This window comes from Halichoeres trimaculatus, unplaced genomic scaffold, assembly GCF_033239565.1.
Source record: "Halichoeres trimaculatus isolate MK-OKI-2021-1 unplaced genomic scaffold, fHalTri1.1 fHalTri1_scaffold_13, whole genome shotgun sequence".
Classification (NCBI taxonomy): Eukaryota; Metazoa; Chordata; class Actinopteri; order Labriformes; family Labridae; genus Halichoeres; species Halichoeres trimaculatus.
In genome coordinates this window covers 31,797,691-31,817,536 of record NW_027437191.1, presented here as the reverse complement: position 1 = coordinate 31,817,536, position 19,846 = coordinate 31,797,691, and the positions used below count along the sequence as shown (strand labels likewise).

At 40.0% G+C, this 19,846-nt stretch overlaps 1 protein-coding gene across 3 annotated transcripts in view; it reads right to left on the bottom strand.

Annotated features, from left to right (window-relative positions):
- Window positions 1–19,846, bottom strand: part of stxbp5a (syntaxin binding protein 5a (tomosyn)) — a 186,415-nt gene that overhangs the window by 106,051 nt on the left and 60,518 nt on the right. For all 3 annotated transcript variants that reach the window (XM_074684689.1, XM_074684690.1, XM_074684691.1), the window contains exons 3-4: window positions 13,121–13,202; window positions 9,996–10,096 (exon numbers count right to left, since the gene is read on the bottom strand). In XM_074684689.1, coding sequence (XP_074540790.1) covers window positions 9,996–10,096; window positions 13,121–13,202 — 183 coding nt within the window. The remainder of the gene's footprint in view (window positions 1–9,995; window positions 10,097–13,120; window positions 13,203–19,846) is intronic.

Here is a 19,846-nt window from a genome sequence, read left to right as displayed (position 1 = left end):
AAGGAAGGATTGTTTTGAATTATGACTCAGACTTAGACTTCCTTTTTCAGTTATTTCACAGATTACACAGCAAGTGCACTTGGTATGAAATTTTGTTGCAATGGCTTCCTGAGTGTTAACAGAGAGTTTATTAAACTGAAGACTGTATATATCAAATAGAAATAGACCAATGTGTTTTTTTATGGCCAATACTGATACCGATTTTTCTTGGTCTTGGAGGCCAATTACCGATATTTGTAGCCAATATTCAAATTTTGAAAAATACAAACTCCAATGCTAAACTTTGTTTTAATGCTTTTAAGTATATGACTATTGAACAGCTCCCAGGCTCAGCATGAAGTCTTATTGAGATCAACTAAAAAAAAAAAAAGTTTGCATGTAAATGTTGCTACTGTTGTCTAAGGGGAAAGGGTGCAGACAGATGTAGAGGCGGAATAACCCCAAAACAAACATTGTGAGCCTTCCAGAAGAAAAAGTGCCAGTAATTCAATAACAATATTATTATAATTATTATTATTGTTAATAATAACAGTACATTTTATTTATAAAGCCCTTTTCATCGGATGATCTCAAATTTGTTACATCTTAATAAAAATAGAAAAAGAAAGAAAATAAAGGACACAAGGGGGAGGGGCAATAAAACAACTTTAAAAAAAGTTAAAAACTATTCTTAAAAATTGGGAAAAAAAAAAAAATATATATATATATATATATATATATATATATATATATATATTTATTTATTTATTTTGATTTTTTTTTGGACGTTGCAGACAATCTTATGAAGTATCAAGGTTGGGGATGCACAATATATCAGTATCAATACCGGTATCGGCCGATATTCACTCATTAGCTGCCAGAGCAGCTAAGAGCATCTTCAATGACCTTCATTCATTCACTTTCACAACATCCTATCCTGTTCAGGGTCGCAGGTGGATGGAGCCTATCTCAGCTGTCATTGGACGAGAGACGGGGTAATAATAATAATAATAAATTTTATTTGTAGAGCACTTTTCATCAAAGCGATCTCAAAGTGCGACAATAAAACAAGGTTAAATACAACAAGATTACAAAGAGGTTAAATGCCTTCAGTGAAAGCTTTTTTAAAAAGAAAGGTTTTTAGGCCCTTCTTAAAAGAGTCTGTTGTTTGTGGAGCCCTCAGGTGTTCAGGGAGGGCATTCCACAAGTGAGGAGCGGCTGAGCTAAATGCCCGATCACCCATTGTACACAGTTTAGTCCTGGGGGGCAGAAGGAGGTAGTTGTTACCAGAGCGGAGGCGTGATGAGGTTTGTGGTTTGAGAAGTTCTTTTAGGTATGGGGGGGGCGTTTCCATGGATGCAGTGGTGGGTTAGGAGGGAGAGTTTGTATTGAATCCTAAATGAGACCGGAAGCCAGTGGAGAGAGTGAAGGATGGGTGTTATATGGTCGTACTTCCGCACCCTCATCAGGATCCTAGCGGCGCTGTTTTGGATGTACTGGAGTTTTTGTAGGCCCTTGCTAGGAGTCCCGATGAGGAGTGCGTTGCAGTAGTCAAGCCTTGAGGAGACAAAGGTGTGGACCAGTTTTTCAGCATCTGAAAGACTGAGTAGAGGACGGAGTTTTGCAATGTTTCTGAGGAAGTGAAAGGAGGTCTCATGGATGTGTTTTATATGAGTGTGGAAGGTAAGGTGGCTGTCGAACCTTACACCCAGGTTGGTGACTGTTGATGAAAGAGGAATGTGCTGACCAGAGAAGTTAATGTGGGTAATGCTGGATGACTGGACCTGGTGCGGTGAGCCAACTAAAATGGCTTCAGTTTTGGAGCTGTTTAACTGCAGAAAGTTGTTTGACATCCACGCCTTTATCTCCTCAAGGCAGGTGCTCAGAGCCAATGATGATGATGAAGATGATGATGATGATAGTGGGGCTGCAGATGAAAAAGGGTCTGTCTTAATGTAGAGCTGTGTATCATCAGCATAGCAGTGGAATGATACTCCATGGCGGCTGATGATACTTCCAAGTGGAAGGGTGTATAGGATGAAAAGGGTGGGGCCAAGAATTGACCCTTGAGGGACACCACAGGTGACGGTGTGTGTCTCAGATTTTACACCCTGGACTGGTCGCCAGCCAATCACAGGACTGACACATAGAGACAGACAACCAGGACCCGGAGAGAACCCACGCATGCACGTGGAGAACATGCAAACTCATCACAGAAAAGCCCACCGAACTGGGAATCGAACTGGTGACCTTCTTGCTGTGAGGCTGCAGTGCCACCGTGCAGCCCTTGTCCAATCTTCCAAGACCCAAACAAAATTGTGTTCTCTGACTATGTTAACAACAAAAATCCCTAAGAAGATTGGACTCTCTTCTTTTACGTCTCTCTTCCTGTTTATGTACCAAAAACTAGACGAAACATTCTTTTTTGATTGCGTTTATCTCAGGTGCTCCATCCTTTGATCCTCTCCATGGTCGTTTTTTCTCATGAGTGCACTGCTCTTTCTCGCTGAATTACCTTGACACATCACCCCAGATTGTTTTTTTTTTTTTGTATAAATATCAATATCAGTAAATATCGGTTGTCGGCCAAAATAACAGTATTAATATCGAATATCAGTATCCACCAAAATTTTAATATTGATTAGAAGCTTTGCTTAAAAGAACTGTCTTGAGCCCCTTTTCAAAACAATCACTAGATTGTTGCTCTCAAGGTGTCGGGGAGGTCTTTCAAAAACGTGGTGTAGCTGTAAACATATGATCCAAAATCTGATCCCAAACAAAAGAAGGCCACTTCTTGCTTGCTCGGTTGACTTATCGTTAAAACAAATCAAGGAATAGTGATTGGCACAAACGAACAGAGCCTGCTGTAGCTGGTATATTGTTAAAAATTGAAACCAACCAATGTTTTCTGAACAGAATATGGGTAATTGTGTTGTTTTTTTGCAACCAACATCATACTAGAAGCTGAACCACAATGGTACAGGAAAAATCAGTGGAAGTGGTTTCTATGCATGCTCAAGCAAATTGCTCCTGTTGTTAAATCATAACGTGCCAATTCAGATCCTTTGTGCTAGGTCGTCTAAGAAACAATGAAGAGTCTTCTCTGCGTCCACATTCTCAAGGTTGCCAGGCTGGAGGACGACTGAAGTATAATGCACGTGAAAGAAGACACATGTTGGCAGTATGCTCGGCTCTCAAATCTCTGTTTGCTCCATAGAATGCTGTATAGGCCCTAGTCGGTCACAAATGAAGTTAATGCGAAATGCTTTAATATGCATGAATCTGCTCCTCTCCTTGGTTCTGAGCATGGCGTGCAGAAAGACACGGGAATATTAAGTGCTTGGCATGTTGCCAGTGTGTTGCAGGACAAAGGGCGGACACATACAACCGTGTATGACATGCACCAGTGCACCTGAATCTATTATTCTATATGCAAACCTATAAAGCTACCGGGTCTTAGAGCACACACGTTGATGCACTTCATGCCACATCATTTCCCTTTATATGATCATCCTGCTGCATTAGTGCCTGTGCTGTTTGGATACATCTGGCGTGTGTACTAACAGTGGCAGTAGGTGGAGTTTTCTCCAGGGGGGGATATCATGTATGTATCGCATCTACAGAAGAGATCATGACAAAAGATGATCAGGTCTTCCACATCAAGCTTCCCCTGATCTTAAAAGGTTTTGTTTTGAGTGATTTAACTGAATTCATTTCCTCTCTCTCCACATCTCTTTTGATGACTGTGACGTTGGTGGTAGGGTGGTGATATGTAAATTAAGTTGTATTCAGCTCTGGGTGCAGGTAAGGTGCACCCAGAGCCAAAATGTCTCCCATCACAGGCGCCACCATTGTGCAGCCAGAGACAAAGCCATAGATGCTGACGAAAATAATTTTGTTTCTTTTTCTTTTGAGAGTCTAATCTCTTCTTGGCTCTACCTCCCGACTTATTTTACAATTCTCCAAAAGAATTTGCAAGAACGGCAGCTGTCAATCATTGTTAAACATGACCTAAAACCTAATTTTTGACCTTTTATAACTAATGAAAACGAAACTTTTCTGAAAAAAGAGGACCTGAATACAAGGCAGCCAAAAGATACCTTCAAATCCCAACAACAACTGGACGTGAGAAAAATTTCTACCAGGAGTATTAATTTTTTAAAGTTTGACCACAGCCCATCTGGAATGACTGGGGAGATGGATTTTTTGACCAAACTGCAGCTAGCCACCAGGGGGAGCAGTTTTTGTGGCGACCTCACTTTGGAATGACTGGAGACCAAGCACCAACCTCCAGTCTAAGAATATGAGACAATGCTGAAGTGCTAAAATCTGCTCTTTTCGAGTGTCCACTTGAGGCTGTCTCAGGAAGTACATGAAGTCGCAAACACACTGAGCCAAAAAAAGCTGTTTTCAAAGCAGAAATTAACCTGTTTACAGCCTGGTTCAAAAAGCGTCTCCTGTCTGAGTCGCTAATTTCACCATCAGTATACACTGTACGAGGTGAATTTTTTTCTAACTCGGCAGGTCAGAGGATATTAAGATCGTGAGCTCACCCAATCAGAAGCACAGCTCAGGGTCATGTGACCGACAGGCGTCCTATAGCTGTATGTGAAGCCCTTGCCACTACCAATATGGCTGCGATAGCTGATCTGCTTCATTTTCCATTTCAGAAACAGACGGGTGATGTCATGGAGACTACATCCATGTTTTATACAGTCTATGCTTGGGAGATGAATTTTTTGACCTGTACCCCAGCCAGCCACCAGGAGGAGCAGTATTTACAGCGACCTCACTTTGAGTCGAGCAAGATGGCATCTATTATTTTTACAGTCTATGGTAGGGATGCACTGCTACTGTTCTTGATATCAGGTTTAGGTGTATCTGTGTATCGGTGCCCCTTTCTTTGTTTTTTGCTTCGTTACCAGTCAACAGTCTTTCTTTTTCAGGTGTTTTATAGTTTAAATAAATATCAACTTCAGTAATTCCATATATACGCATTTTTTGTCTTTTACTAAAAACATCACCAGTCTGTAGGAGCCACATTTGAGTTTCTGCATTCTAATCAAATTTGTCATTTTTCTATGCGCCCTCTTTAGGCAAAGGGGAGCGTCTGACACCGTCATTGACCACAGGCTCAGCAGTCTTTTTTGTCATTCCTGTGCTCAAATCTTAGTGTCAAAATATAACCTTTGTCTTATTTTGTTGTGCAATAAAATCTGGATCTGCTTCAACTTCAAAAACTACACCTGACCGTTCCCATTTTCTTAGAGTAAAAACAGAGAAATATTGGAAAGGTTACAGGACAATCCTGATTTTTGGAGTTTATGCTTCTTTACAGTCTTATCTCACAGTAGAGCAGGTTATTATTTAACAATGGCATTGGATTGGTGTCAGTTTTGGTCGATACCCAAGGCCCAGGTTTGGTATCAGTATCGGTATCAGTATCGATATCGGTAGCGATATCAATATTCATATCAGTATCTGAACCAGAAAAGTTGGATCGGTGGATCCCTACTACTGTGCATGCACAACTTTTCACGAGAGTTTATGGTCAATAATTTTTGCACCCACAGCAGGAAACACGTCACCAGTCAGACAACATGGACAGAAAAAAAACAAATTTATTTAACATCAAATTATTTATCTTGCTAATTTGAAAATGTACGTACATAAGCTCAGCGTATGTTTTCATCTTATTATATTTTTATTTTCCTTTTTGTATCTTACTCTTGATAATGTCGTGGTTAGTGGGGCGGTGCCCAAGCGCCCTCTGTTGGCCAGCTTCCACTGTGCAGTACTCATGCACATCATGCTGCGCAGCTCTTCAAGAGGCAGCTGCACATTACACAGGACGAACACAGTTACAGACCATTACAGGGTTTTTCTGAGCTGTAACAGCTTCAGGATTTGACGGGAAAGACGCAAACTTGTTGCGACTGTTATTCCCATGATTTCCTGGCATAAACCGAGCAGAGCAACTTGTTCTCCGTGAGGCTGCAAACCCCTCAGGTGCTCGGTCGCAGACTGATACTAATACAAGGATTAATGAGTGAGACTGTCTCACTTCAGCTCAAGTCCTACATTTGCATTTTCTCCTCCAAATGTGGACACATTATGTATGGATGAGGACTGAAAGCCAACATTCGTCCTCTTAAAATTTTAATGCCATGGGAACAGGGAGTGAGGAGTGGGATGTATGGACATCCTCCTGCTTCTGTTACCTCTTTACTCTTCCCTTCCCCAAACGTTTTAACACCCTCCTCCTCGCCCGGAGTGACTTTGCAGTTACTCCTTCTCATCCTGACCTCTCATGAGCTGCACTCACCTTACTCAACTCTGCAGCTGCTGTGTCTCCAGGTCGATGCATTGGATTTCAGCGCATGCTAAATGTCAGAGGCGCTTAAAGCCCCCGTGCATGAACACAACGCGCTGAAAGCCGCTGCAGGTCACCTGTCTTTCACATCAGCGCTGCCTCAGATCATTGGCTCTGACGTTTAACCCATTAAACACTTATCCCAGTGACAGATCACCGGTCGATGACATGATTGGCTCTGATTGGTAGTTATTGCATCTCTGATTGGAGGAGACAGTGCACGCCGAGTTCCTTGAGGTAGGATGAATCTGCGAAACAATTGTGTCTTGGCTTTTTTGTCTATCACAGACAATCAGAGCAAACACTTTAAACTTTTCAAACTACTTTTTTTTAAGAATACAAAATGCCCAGATTCAAAACTGTGAGTTTTTTTTTCCTGTATTGTTTTTTTTTTCCAATATCACTGAATGTTCTCCCAGAGGAACACTGAAATATCCTGCAGTATAGTTTATATTCTGGAGCGGTATAAAATTTATCACACCAGGAACAGCTGAGTCAGCATAAACTGTTGAGGAAAACAGTTTTTTATCGAACCATACATTTAAGATGTTGGAAAAGCTGGCTAACATTAATATCAAGTACGCTCTAATTACAAAAAATAGGCTAAAAATAGAATCCATAACATGGAGTTTCAGCCTTATTGTACAATTTTCTCTTTCCTTAAGCTCAACTTTTAATTAAGTTTCACTTTTTATTTTCTGCATTTATCATCCAATGTTTGTGTGCCTGTAAAAACCTGCTGGAATGAACCCTCAGGTGTTCAGGTAGGCTCACACCTGCACCCCAGCGTTGGAAGAGCCTCAAAGGCAAAGCAAGTGACCCGAATAATGAGCGTCAGAAACAGACCAACAGAGACCAACAGAGACCCAAACAGAGGGAGAGGAGGAGAGAAAGTGAGAGTCAGCCTCCCCGTCACCTTCTTTGCCCTGTGCACAGTTCTGCAGGCGTGCAGACACATTTGCCAAATGAAAGGCGGTCTGTTTGCATACAGCACGAGAGTCAAGAGGAAAACTGACGGTTCACGCAGGCGGCAAACTGTGAAAGTGGCCCTGCTTGGAAAGACACAGTTCATGTAGCACTAAGGCAAGTGTGAAGACCTCATTGAGGAGGAAAAGAAACAGAGAAAGAAAAGAGGTCAAGGAGGACAGCGGGAAACAGTAGAAGGAAAGGCTAAGCAGACAGCCTGTCTCAGCATTTAGCCTGGCAGTGCTAGCTAGCATTAAGAAAGACTGATAGCAAATTAGCTGTAGCGTTCCAGGTGACTTCCAACTCATTATCTAAGAAGTTTAATATTTAGAAGAAGTGATACATTGTTGGCATGTCTTTGACTAAGAATTGACACTGCTTTGATGTCTGTGTAGCCAGGAGGAAGCTTGAGCTAGCTTAGCCATCTGAGACAGCGAGCATCATTGAACTACTGTTGCTTTGAGTCCTTCTTTCGCCTACAAATATTCTTCTTCTTAAACTACAAAACAACATACTCAGAAATGAAAATAGATGTTTCTGTAGCTACTTTGTATTCCACTGTGTATCTGAAATTAGCTAGCTAAAGATAAAGAAGTGCTATTTTTCCATTACAACATATTTCTATCTTAACTGCAGACTGACAGGCTAACATGAGTTGTTCAAACAAAACCAACCATTTAGGTAGATTGAACAATAAATCATATCAATAGAAAGCCAAGCTAGCTACTGTATTAAGCTAATTAGCTGAGGGCAATATGGGAAATTTCTCAAGTTTAGAACTTCATCACAGGGAAAAACTAATTATCTTCTTTGACAAATTTTTATAACAAGTCCATAAGTGTTTGTTCAAGTATTAAGAAAAGCTAAAATTCACAGCTCTGTGAGAATCCTTTGCTAACCAGACAGTCTGCGTCAATATGTAGCCTGGCAGTGCTAGCTAGCATAAAGAAGGACTTATTGCAGATTAAATGTAGCTTGCCAAGTGAATTCCAACTTATTTTCTAAAAAATTAAATATTTAAAGAACTAATATGTCATTGGCATCTCTTTGACTGAATATAGACATTGCTCTCATAGCTGTAGCCTGGAGAAGGCTTGAGCTAGTTTAGCAGTCTGAGACAGCTAGCATGTTTGAACTACTGTTGTTTTAAGTACCTCTTTAGCCCACAAACATTCTTCTTAAACTACAATACAAACAGATATGAAAATAGAATGTTTTAATAAGCAGGTCTGTATTGGAAAATTCTGTAGCTAAGTTGTATTCCACTGTGTATCTGAAATTAGCTAGCTAACGAAAAAAAGTGCTGAGTGAGGAGATGAGTTCTTCCTCAACAATTTCTATCTTAACCACAGATCCCCAGTCTAATGTGTTGTTTAAAAACAATATACCATTTAGGTAGATTGCATTCAACATTTTATAAATAAAAAGCCAAGCTAGCTACTATCTTAGGGCTTATTAGCTTAGGGCTTTATGGTAAATTTCACAAGTTTTGAATATCACCACAGGGAAAACCTTAATATCTTTTTTTACAAATTTATATAGCAAGTCCAGTGTTTTTCGAAGAGAAAAATTTGGAAATAGATATGCTTTCAATGAATAAGCCTGTAATGGAACTTTCTGTAAATATTTGTATTCCACTGTGTATCTGAAATTAGCTAGATAACGAAAAAGAAGCACTAAGCAGAGATGAAATCTTCCTCAACAATATATTTGTCTCTTAACCACAGATCGCCAGGCTAACATGTTGTTAAATAACAATATACCATTAAGGTAGATTGAACTGCCCTGTGGCTAACTCCCGCCCACGAATGCCATGAGCCAATCACAGTGTACTCTGACATTTTCTGCCAATATGTCCATTGAAATACACTGCAGAAGGTTGTTTTTTTGTTTGGTTTTATGAGGTTTTGCTGAGATTTTGAGTTTAAAAATAGTCAAACTGTGTTCAATAGGTATATGCAACTTTGACACCAAGTATCCTGAGAGGCTCGGCAACAGGAAGTACTTTTTTACCCTTCCATAAGCCACATCTCAACAAAGAAAAGTGTCTAGAGCCACCACTGCACTCTGCTCTGGGATTTTCTCTAGTCTTAGCTAAAGTTAGCCTAAAGTTAGCTCCTAGCTGCCTTGTTCATCATGTCTCTTTGTTGGGAGTTCATTGTTCTCTGGTGATTGTACATCATTGTCAGTTGTTGTCCAAAGGGCACTAGTTAAACTAACCTTAGCTTCTGGAGCTTAGCTTCATTAGCTTATCTGTGGTAGCTGAGATAACAAAGGTTGGCTAACGAAAATACTGTAGCTCCAAACTAACAGAGACACACTCTTGGTAAAGATGGTAAAAAGGAGGTTAAATTTTTGTCTTGACCAATGTTGATCCTCTATCTTGTTGTCTGAGATGCTAATGCTAACCAATGCTAACCAGATGCTGTTTATCAGGTTTGATAACGATGGGACCTGTAAATTTAGTCTGTTACTGAAGCTTTTTATCGACCTTCTCAACAATAAAATGATCCATACATCTCTCTAATGTGGAGCAAATTTCACAATTTCAGATCTTGACCCCAGGAACAAAATGAATATCTTCTTTTACACATTTATATTTCAAGTCCAGACATATTTTTCAAAGTGAAAAGAGAGGTTAAGATCTGCAGCTTGGTGTGAACCCTTTGCCCCTCACCTCTCTCTGTTGAACTTGAGGGAATGGAGGATGGCCGGTCTCTTCTGCCTCAGGTTCCACAGGTGAACACTGTCATCAGCCAGAGCACTCACCAGCGCTCCCTGACAGAAAAAAAAACCACAAGGGACAATTTCATACTCAAAGATTAACAAACAGGAAAAAGGCTTATCTACAGACTGCATATCCTCTCTTTTTCCCTCTTCCTTTCTCTTTCTTTCTCTCTGAGCGCGGCACGCATGAGTCAGAACGCACTCCCCGGACGATTCGAATCCGGCAGCTTTCTCCCAGGTAACGAGGATGATTCACGGGATGTATACGCATGTACGTGTGCGTGTAGGAGGCAATAAAAATCGTCTTCATCTCCCTGAGGGGTTTGTTTGAGCTGCTGAGTCACAGTCACACTGACGCTGACACACACACAGAAACACACACACACCAAACACACACGGCTGAGCATAAAATACTGCTAAAACACGAGGTAAATTAAAACCATGTAGTGTTTTCATGTTTTCAGTCTGTCAGTAGATACTTGACTGAACACTTGAGAGTTCTTAAGCTGCGTGTTCGCCGCCTGTGGTGGTAAACAACGTCTGGTTAGCCAGTGACAAATCATTTGAACAAAGACTTTTATTTCATTTTATGATACCAATGCCCTAATCGATTCTGCTTATCGATCCGATTCTTTATCAATTCCCTTATCAATTCCTCTTGTGGATTTCCTCTGTACAAAAAGTAGCTTTGCAGGTTTCCTGTGTTAACAACATTTTATTGGGTTTATAAGCAAATAAATATATAACTGGTAACTGGATCTCAATATCTCTGAGTGTAAACCACACATCATGTGACGCTGATATACTGTTATGTTATCTGTAGTTGACTGAAGTAGGCCATCTAGTGTCTCAAAGTGGTTATAGCAGTTGTTTAAGTTGTTTGGAACCTTGCTGTCGACTAACTGTTATATGTTTCTGTGATGAAAGTTAAAATTGTGTTGTTAAATTTAACTTATACCGATATATGCTAACAGCTAGCATATCAATGCAATTTCCCAAATATGGTAGAATCAAGCTAGCGCTATTTTGTTTATATTGTTTTTGGTAAATAATGAGATTTTTACTATGTTGAATGTACTGAATATAAATCTCTTGTGACAGAGTAATGTACATTTATTTGTGTGTTCAAACTGTTCACTTACTGCTAAGCTAAAACAGCTGGAGCAGGCTAGAAACCAGCATCAGTCCAGTTGATTTCATATATAGGATTTGAAACTGATGTATGTTAATTTGAAATGAGCTAATGTATTGTGTTTTGTAATAGCTTTTAACATAAACAGTTATGTAATTGCATTGTGATTGTTGTGAACCAGCCCAGGGAATGCAGATGGAAATTAGCATTTGCTAAATCTGGTACAAAGCATCTTTTCTATTGAAAGATTAATGTATTTGTACATGGTCCCTGTCAAATAAATCAATAAAGAAAGAAAGATCCGGCAGCTCTGGCATAATGCAAAGAACCAATAAGAGAATCGTTTAGCATAGAGGCTAACAATGTAGATAGATTGAAACATGTCTTATGGATTCTTTATAGGAAGTGGCTGTCTATACCCATTCCTAGTGGTGTCAAACCGCGGCAGTATAGCGCCAACTACTGGCAAGGAAGGCTTACTCAAGGTAGGATTGTTTTGCCTTAAGTATCGGTGGCTGGAATCAGCAGCCTTTACAAGTACTCAGTACAATGAAATAAGGCTGGTATCGGCCCGATACCGATACCTGGTATCGGTCCTCACCTATCCCAACAATCAACTCATTGGCTGCCATTGACGTCTATAGACGTGAATTTGATTACAACCATTTACTGTTTTTATAGAAGTAAATGATTTTATTCAGTTGGGGGAGACGGGTCTGGTGGAGCTTGTCACTGAAAATCCTGCTCATGAATCACTGTGGGTGAGAGCGGTGCACTCTTTGGTTGAGAGCTCAGCATGGATATGAAGAGAAGATGTGAGATGACAGAGACATAGCGAGACGTTGCAAGTCGAACTGAGGATGTGTCGCAGTAGTTTAGAGAGAGAGTGGCGCGAAAAAAAGAAAACAGAGATCATGGAGAAGAACAAAAGATGGAGCACCCGGGACAAGCGCAATTAAAACAAAAAATTAAAATGCGTTGCGTCTACTATTTTTGGGTCAAAAACAGGAAGACAGTCCACTCTTCTCAGACAGTTTTGGTGTTTACATCGTCATAGAAAACTATATTCTTGGGTCTTGAAAGATCATTCAAGATACTCTAAAAATGGCTGGTAACCAATGAGTTCATTTATTTTATATCTTTTTTTTTTTGTCAAACAGGTCAAAAGAAAAAACAAATACATGTAAGATGTACATTCTGTTTAAGCGGAAAAGTTAATAAAAGTTCATAAAAAGATAATAAAACTTTTGTAGCCCTACCCCTTTATTGTTGTGCATTTATAGCTTAATTATTGAAACATCACAAATTTTGAACAACCTTTTAAAATTCCTTGTATTAAGAAACAAAATCTTTTAATATTGTTAAAAAAGGCAACATCTTCAGTAGAAATGAAGAAGACTAGAGCAGAATATAAGATGGCAGCCTGGGCAAACTTCTGACAGCTTTAAGTATAACCGGCTTTGATTACAGTCACCAAAAGTATTGAGAGTTATTGTCTAGCCTCACTAATATCAGAGGATTTGTTCAGTAGTCGACTCTACCTTTAGATAAAGGGAAAATAAGACAGAGAGAAGCTCAGTGTGATGGAATAAAACAGTGAGTGATGTCTGACCGGAGGGAAAACGCTGATAAGGGAACAGAGTTATTTTCACACAACTACTGCGATCCTTCACACACTCTCCATTACAACGGCACACACTGGAAACTACTTTTTGAACATTTTTAGGCGTGAAATGTGATTACCGGGGATGAGCATTCATGAATCAGCCCTTAAGTCTTATTTAATGACATTCAGCACAGTGGACTCTTTTTCACAGACTCCAGTTTAACATTCAGCCAGGATAACAATTCGCATCTCTCCAACGACTGAGACTCTTCCTGGTCTTACTGGTCTTACTGGGGAGTAACAAAGAAGAAGCAGTGTGGTTTGTTTGGTAACTTACCTCATTGATGAGAAACTGTAGCTGGATGACGGCTGCTCCGCTCTCGTGCTGACAGTAACACTCCACGCCTGGACGACCAAACCTGGAAGGTTCTGGGTCAAGGAACTCACAGCAGCAATGAATGAATGAATAGATGAAGACATTACAAGCTCAGCTACCAGGCTCGTTAGCTTAGCGGCAAAGTGGCTGTTTTCTATGGAGCTATAATTGGAGCAAAATTGTGTGTGTAAATGCATCCACAAATGCGTGAACTGATCCACAAATGTGCGAATAGATTTGCAAATAATTCTCAAATGGCTGAAAAGTCAAAGGACTAATCCTAATTGTCATTCTTACTCCTTCCCTCTGGTCCTCTGTTTTAAGGGCCAAGAGGAAGGGGTAAAAAAAAAAAAAACACTTCCAAACAAAACCAAACTGATGACAAACTGGTGTCAGATCAGGGCGACAAACTCACAGCTAACAGACACCACCACGATGCACCGCGTCACATGAGCAACGAGACAGCTAAGCGATGAAAGCTAACGTTGAGGTATTAGGAAGCTATAATATAGCTTACGTAGCTGATGCAGCTCCTGAATGTAGCTTATCTGTCCAATCTCTCATTAAATGCAGCCCACTGCAGTGAAATCTGTCTGCTGTGAACCAGAGATGGGTACCGAATTAGGTACTTTTATAGTTACCAACCAAATTCTGTCGAAAGTACCAGGTACAGATTCACATAAAATCAAAAAGGTACCATGTTTAGGTTCCTAAATACATCTATGTGACTGTGAGGGAGTGGAAGAGTAGGTGCTTTTCCATGCTGAACATAAACACAGCATTGCAAGGTTATGTATTGAGTAATAAATATGTCAAATCGAAAAAATATTTTTTTTTTAATTAAACAAATTCATATTTAAAGTACCGAAAATTGGTACCACTGAGTACCAGTTCCGAATAATATAATCCACGTATGGTTAAAAAAAGATAATAGTGTTTTATATGGATTTAAATGAATTTGTAGAAGTAAACACCTTTTTTACAACAAGAAGTGACAAGATTTACTGGTGCTTCTTTTTCATCACTTCGATCTCACAGACCATCTACTGTTAGTGTTGTTGTATTGTAGCGATTATGCCGACTCGTTCCAGTAGATGGCGGTAATTTACCAAAACTTGCAACCCATATTGACTAACAGTGTCAGCGCTGTGCATTGTGGGAAACAGTATGCCAGGTAGACTGGTTGGTTGCATACTGAGAAATTTTAGCAGATTTTGCAAGTTTTCACATACTGACTACTACAGACTGAATTTCAGCCAAAATAGTAGAATTACGGATATCTGGAAATGAATAGTGAATTTAAAGTATCTGTAAAACCATTTTCACTAGACAGAATTAGAAGATATAGATATCTTTAATTGACTTCAGTTCAAGATATCTACAATTTCTTTATGGGATATCAAAATTTACATTTCGAATAGGCTAAATGAATTGGAATTAGAATTAGGCAAAGTCAATGTATATATCAAAAACAAGAAACAAGTGTTAATGACGGATATCCATAATTAAATTTCACCTATTCCAAATTGAATTACAGATATTTTAAATTAAAATTCTGACTATCCAAAGTGTAATTGCAACTAGTCAGAGATACGTTGTTGATATCTACAATGTTCATTTCAGATAGTCAAACTTGTAGCTTTCAAATGTTAAAATGGCTTGCCATAGATTTGTGCCTATTTTCAGGTCTTACAGAAGAAAACACTTGACAGACTTGATATTATTTGCAAATCTGTTTACACATTTGTGGATACATAATTTTGCTACAACAATAGCTCCATGGCTTTCTGATCCAAGTTGCTTCTCAGCCTTGACTCTTTTACCCATAAAATAAAGCAGTAAACTCTACATTAACAACATTTCATTCGGCTACAATCCTCCTGAAATTGGTGACATTTCTGAGGTTTTCAAGGTCATTTCTCCTCACAACACTCAAACAGTAGGTCACAACATTCACTATCTGTTGATCTACTTCGAGAGAAAAATGCTTTCATGAGCTGTAACCTGCTAACCACATATATGAAAAACACTGCAGGTCTTGACTTCCTTTATCTGAATGAAATGCTTTAATATGTTTAACACTGTTGTGCAAAATGGCAAATTTTATCTCCAGGAATATATTGGTAAATAAGAACCAGTTCCCAAGCAGCATATGTAATTTAGTGTGGATTATTTAAAGTGTAAAGTATGCAGCAGGGAGGGATAATGTTAAGAAACAGGGGATGATTGCTGCACAGGGCTGCACAGGGCTGCAGGGAAGGATGAAATCTGTAGGAGTGAGGAGAGGAAAAATGGAGGTAGATATTGTAATATAAAGAAAATGCATCAGCAAAAAAAAAAAAGGAGAGGTGGATATGGTGAGTGGATGAGGGAATAATGGAGGGGAGGGAGGGAAAGAGCTGGACAACTCCTATAAAAGATGCAGAGAGGAGAGGAAGGACAGTCAGAGAATAACAAGCGTCTCCTCTCCCTGCAGAGTGAATGGGTGAGCTTACTGATTACACCCATTCACTCCTCTCATGACTCCCTGAGGGGAGGTGGGGGTGGAGGTTTTTCACAGAGGGGGCACGTAGAGGTGTAACACCCCGGGGACAGCAGCACTGCTCATCGTTAGTATGTGTGAGGAAGAGCTCCTGTAAATTAGTCGAATTATGGGAAGATTCTTCATGCATCTGCAAACGAAACTGGACGACTGAGAAAGTGATCACAAGAAGAAACTCCTTTAATCAAGCGCTCAGCAGAAACCGAAAACAAGCATCCCATGTTGGTGATGACACCAGCAGAAGCAGCAGAGCCAACCGAAAAAATCTAATTCAGACAGCAATAATCAAGTCCTCCTCCTCTCTCTCAGTGCGAACGGCGCTCGCGGTCCCCAGACGGGCCCTGGTGTAATTTATTAAGCTCTAATGCATGTAATCATTCCTGAGGTGTGCCGTGGCCATCCCAATGAATAAAGCCGCCGCATTAACGAAGAGCCAGCACAACCACACGCTGAGGCTTTTCTTAGCCAAGAGCCTACAACTCATCCGCCGTTTGTTTAGCGATGAATATACAACGAGAGGTTTTCTAGTAAACAAACAGCGATATGTAATTCCATCTCGTTTGTTTCTGCCCATTCAGGAGCTCCTGGAGTTATAATATCAGGATTATTTACACAATCAATCACTGACTGTGTATAAACATGGACGACATGCGCCTTCATCTGACCCTATTGTAAAAAGTGAAGCCAAAATAAAATTGTTGTATTCTGGAGATAAGACAAACAAGTCAAATGGCTGACAGTGTCATGTAGGTTATGTTGCTAACCAAAACACACACTTCATATGAAGATAAAGGGCCTGATCTACTACAGGTTTGCATTAGAGTTGGGTGGTACACCAGTTTCAACAGCGTCACTGGTATCATGTTGCCACGAAATGAATTTTGCAATACCGTAGCTAACGCAGTAAAGCACTGTTTCATATCATTTAGTCCATTTAGTCACTTTTCTGCCACATCTGTTCTAAAAATAACCCTTTAAGGCCAGTAGCACCGAGTCAGTGACATGACAAAGTAAACATTTACCAGCGTGCAGAAAGCGAAACAGCTGCACATCTATGTCTATGGTCAACCCTCAAAACCTAAAATGTGAGACAACCATTTTTTAACAAAAGTAGTGGCATCAAAATAAACATTTTGACGCAAACTGAAACTGTAGTTTGCGGACTATGAGTCGCTATATTTTTCACACGCTTAGAACCCTGTGGCTTTAACAATAGTGCGGCTAAGCTGTGTTTTTTTTTTAAGGTCTGACCATTTTTGTTATCAACAAAATATATGCTAACGCAAAATATGAGTGCTGCCAAGCTTTGACGGGGTTTAGGCATAAATAGCCAGCCTGCTCCAGTGCTCCAGACGGAGTATCTGCTGTCACGTCAGCAGCAGGTGTATCTGCTGATGGGAAATGTACAACAAGCGTTGTGCTAGCTTGCTATAAATTTGTTTTTTACCCTTCTTTTTGTCCAATAATCATGTAGCGACAAAATGCCTTTGATAGACTCTTGTTCTGAGGATGAAGCCTGAGCGCTGTCCAGCGCGACAGGTTTATGTTTTTACTCCTTGTGAGTGATGATGATTAATATCTAAAAACAGCATTAAATCATTTATGAATCCTACCTTGGATTGATAAAGCTGTAGACTGAGAAACTAACCCAAAAGGGTTTTTTTGGCCATGGTTTAGGCTCTGAGTCCGAACTCTCGCCCTCTGTTCTTCAGTCACCGATCTGTCTGTCTCTCTGTGTTCGTCTATTTGTTGTCCAAAAAAAAAGAACACGATAGCGGCGGAAAAAAAAACACATGAGTGAAATGTTCAGTCTTATGCCACAGCCGTCAGTATTACAGCAGCACTGTTTACGGTACAATACAATACGATACGATACGATACGATACGATACAATACAATACGATACGATACGGTACGATAGGATATGATACGGTACGATACGATACGATACGATACGACACGATACGATACGATACGATACGATACGATACAATACGGTACGATACGATACAATACGATACGGTACGGTACGATACGATACGATGCAATACAATACGATACGATACGGTACGATACGGTACGATACAATATGATACGGTACGATACGATACGATACGATACGATACGATACGATACGATACGGTATGATACGATACAATACGATACGATACGATACAGTACGGTACGATACGGTACAATACGATAGGATACGGTACGATACGATACGATACGATACGATACGATACGATATGGTACGGTACGATACGGTACAATACGATAGGATACGGTACGATACGATAGGATACGATACGATACGATACGATACGGTACGATACGATACGATACGATACGATACGATTCGATACAATACGATACGATACGATACGGTACGATAGGATACCATACGGTACGATACGGTACGATACGATACGATACGATACACTTATTGTCCCCCTAGGGAAATTTGTTTTGGACTTGCCTGCTGCTTACAAGTCTTCCGAATCTGATAAAACAAACAACACAAAATTGCACATCACCAGTATTGCACCTACAGACACATATCACACATACCCAACTATAAAAGAAAGAAAACCACGTAAATCTTGCACAATCCCTGCAGCCTTAAAAAGCACTATTTAAAAGCCTAATGGAAATTCAGAGGAATAAAAGCTCAGAAATCTTAAATCGCTTCATTAGACAACATTACAGGCTTCAGAAAACATACAGAACGTAAATTTAAGAAAACTCACAGAACCAAAAACTAGTAATATTAATTTGAAGAAATGTATTGGCTTCCAAAATGTTGTTAGTTAATTGCTCACCTTTTTTAAATAACATGCAAAAAGTCATTTTTGTCTGCAAATATTTTTCGATCCTCAGACCCAGTCTGCTCAACAGTATCTTGCACTTGAAGCTAAAAATGGGACAAGCTAATCGCCCAAAAGCACATTGTGGGCAAAGGCCTTTTTCTATCACAGTATTAGACATTTTTCACCTGCTAGGTAGAATGGTACTTATAACACAGAACAGAGTCATGTTTTGAAAATCACGTTTCAACAGGTCTTCAATAATTAATTGTAACAATGAACACTTTGCATCCCTAGCATTGGGTCAATGATCCTGATTAACTCCAAATGGGAAATAGATGGAAGTGCCAGTCGATTATTAACAAGTAGAGAAACAGATCCTCAACTGAGTCCCAGTCAGAGCTGAAACGAGCAAATACAGCCCTTCAGATTCTTCAGATAATCGTAAACACAACAACATATAAATATCTTTGTCTCACTTTTATCGACATGTTTTTGCTAACTAACAACGACTTCACAAAGTGAAATATCAAGTCAGTGCTTGAAATGACTCATGGGGCTCTGAATGGTATATAAAAGCCCTGGATCTCGAGACAAAACCCAGACGTCTGAGACTCACAGTCCCTAATCCCGCCAGATTTATCACAGGAGCAGCAGGAGTCTTAAATCACTCCGCAGCGCGTACTTTCTCCCCCATAATCAGGTATCAGTAGCCTGAAAAGCTGCCCCACAACTCTTCAGGTGGATTAAGCTCTGCTGAGGAAATTAAAGGGCTGCTGCTCTGAGCCGGCGCTGCCCCGACCAGCAGAAATACCAGCACCACTGGATTCCTGCCAGTAAAATCCCAGAGGAGCGTGAGCGAACCTTAACACCTCGAGGGCAACGCCAAGTCGATGATGATCAATACCTCCTTTAATAAAACATCTGTGTCAGTGGCCACTGTCACCGGGAGAGCTCGGCCTCAGAAGCTTTTAAAGCAGGACACCCACCACTTCCTCCTCCTTTAAAGTAACAGATGTACAAAAACACGACTTGTGATCAACAAGATGTTTTATTTTTTACTTAAAGCAGATTTTAAAACCTAGAAGCGTTGCTGCAGTGCACCCTTGAACACTACAGACTGAGCAGAAACAGGAAGTAGAGTCTGTGTCGTTGCTGTTAGCCTAAACAATATAAACAACCTCAGAGTTTTAATGAATAACCGCTTCTACATGATCATGATTATTTGGAATTTTTTCGTCTCTTTTTCATCATCAACTTTGTACAGTTCATTTGTCGGTCATGGACACCAAACTGGTTTTGTCTTCAGTGATATTTTTACTACTTTTGCTCCTGTGT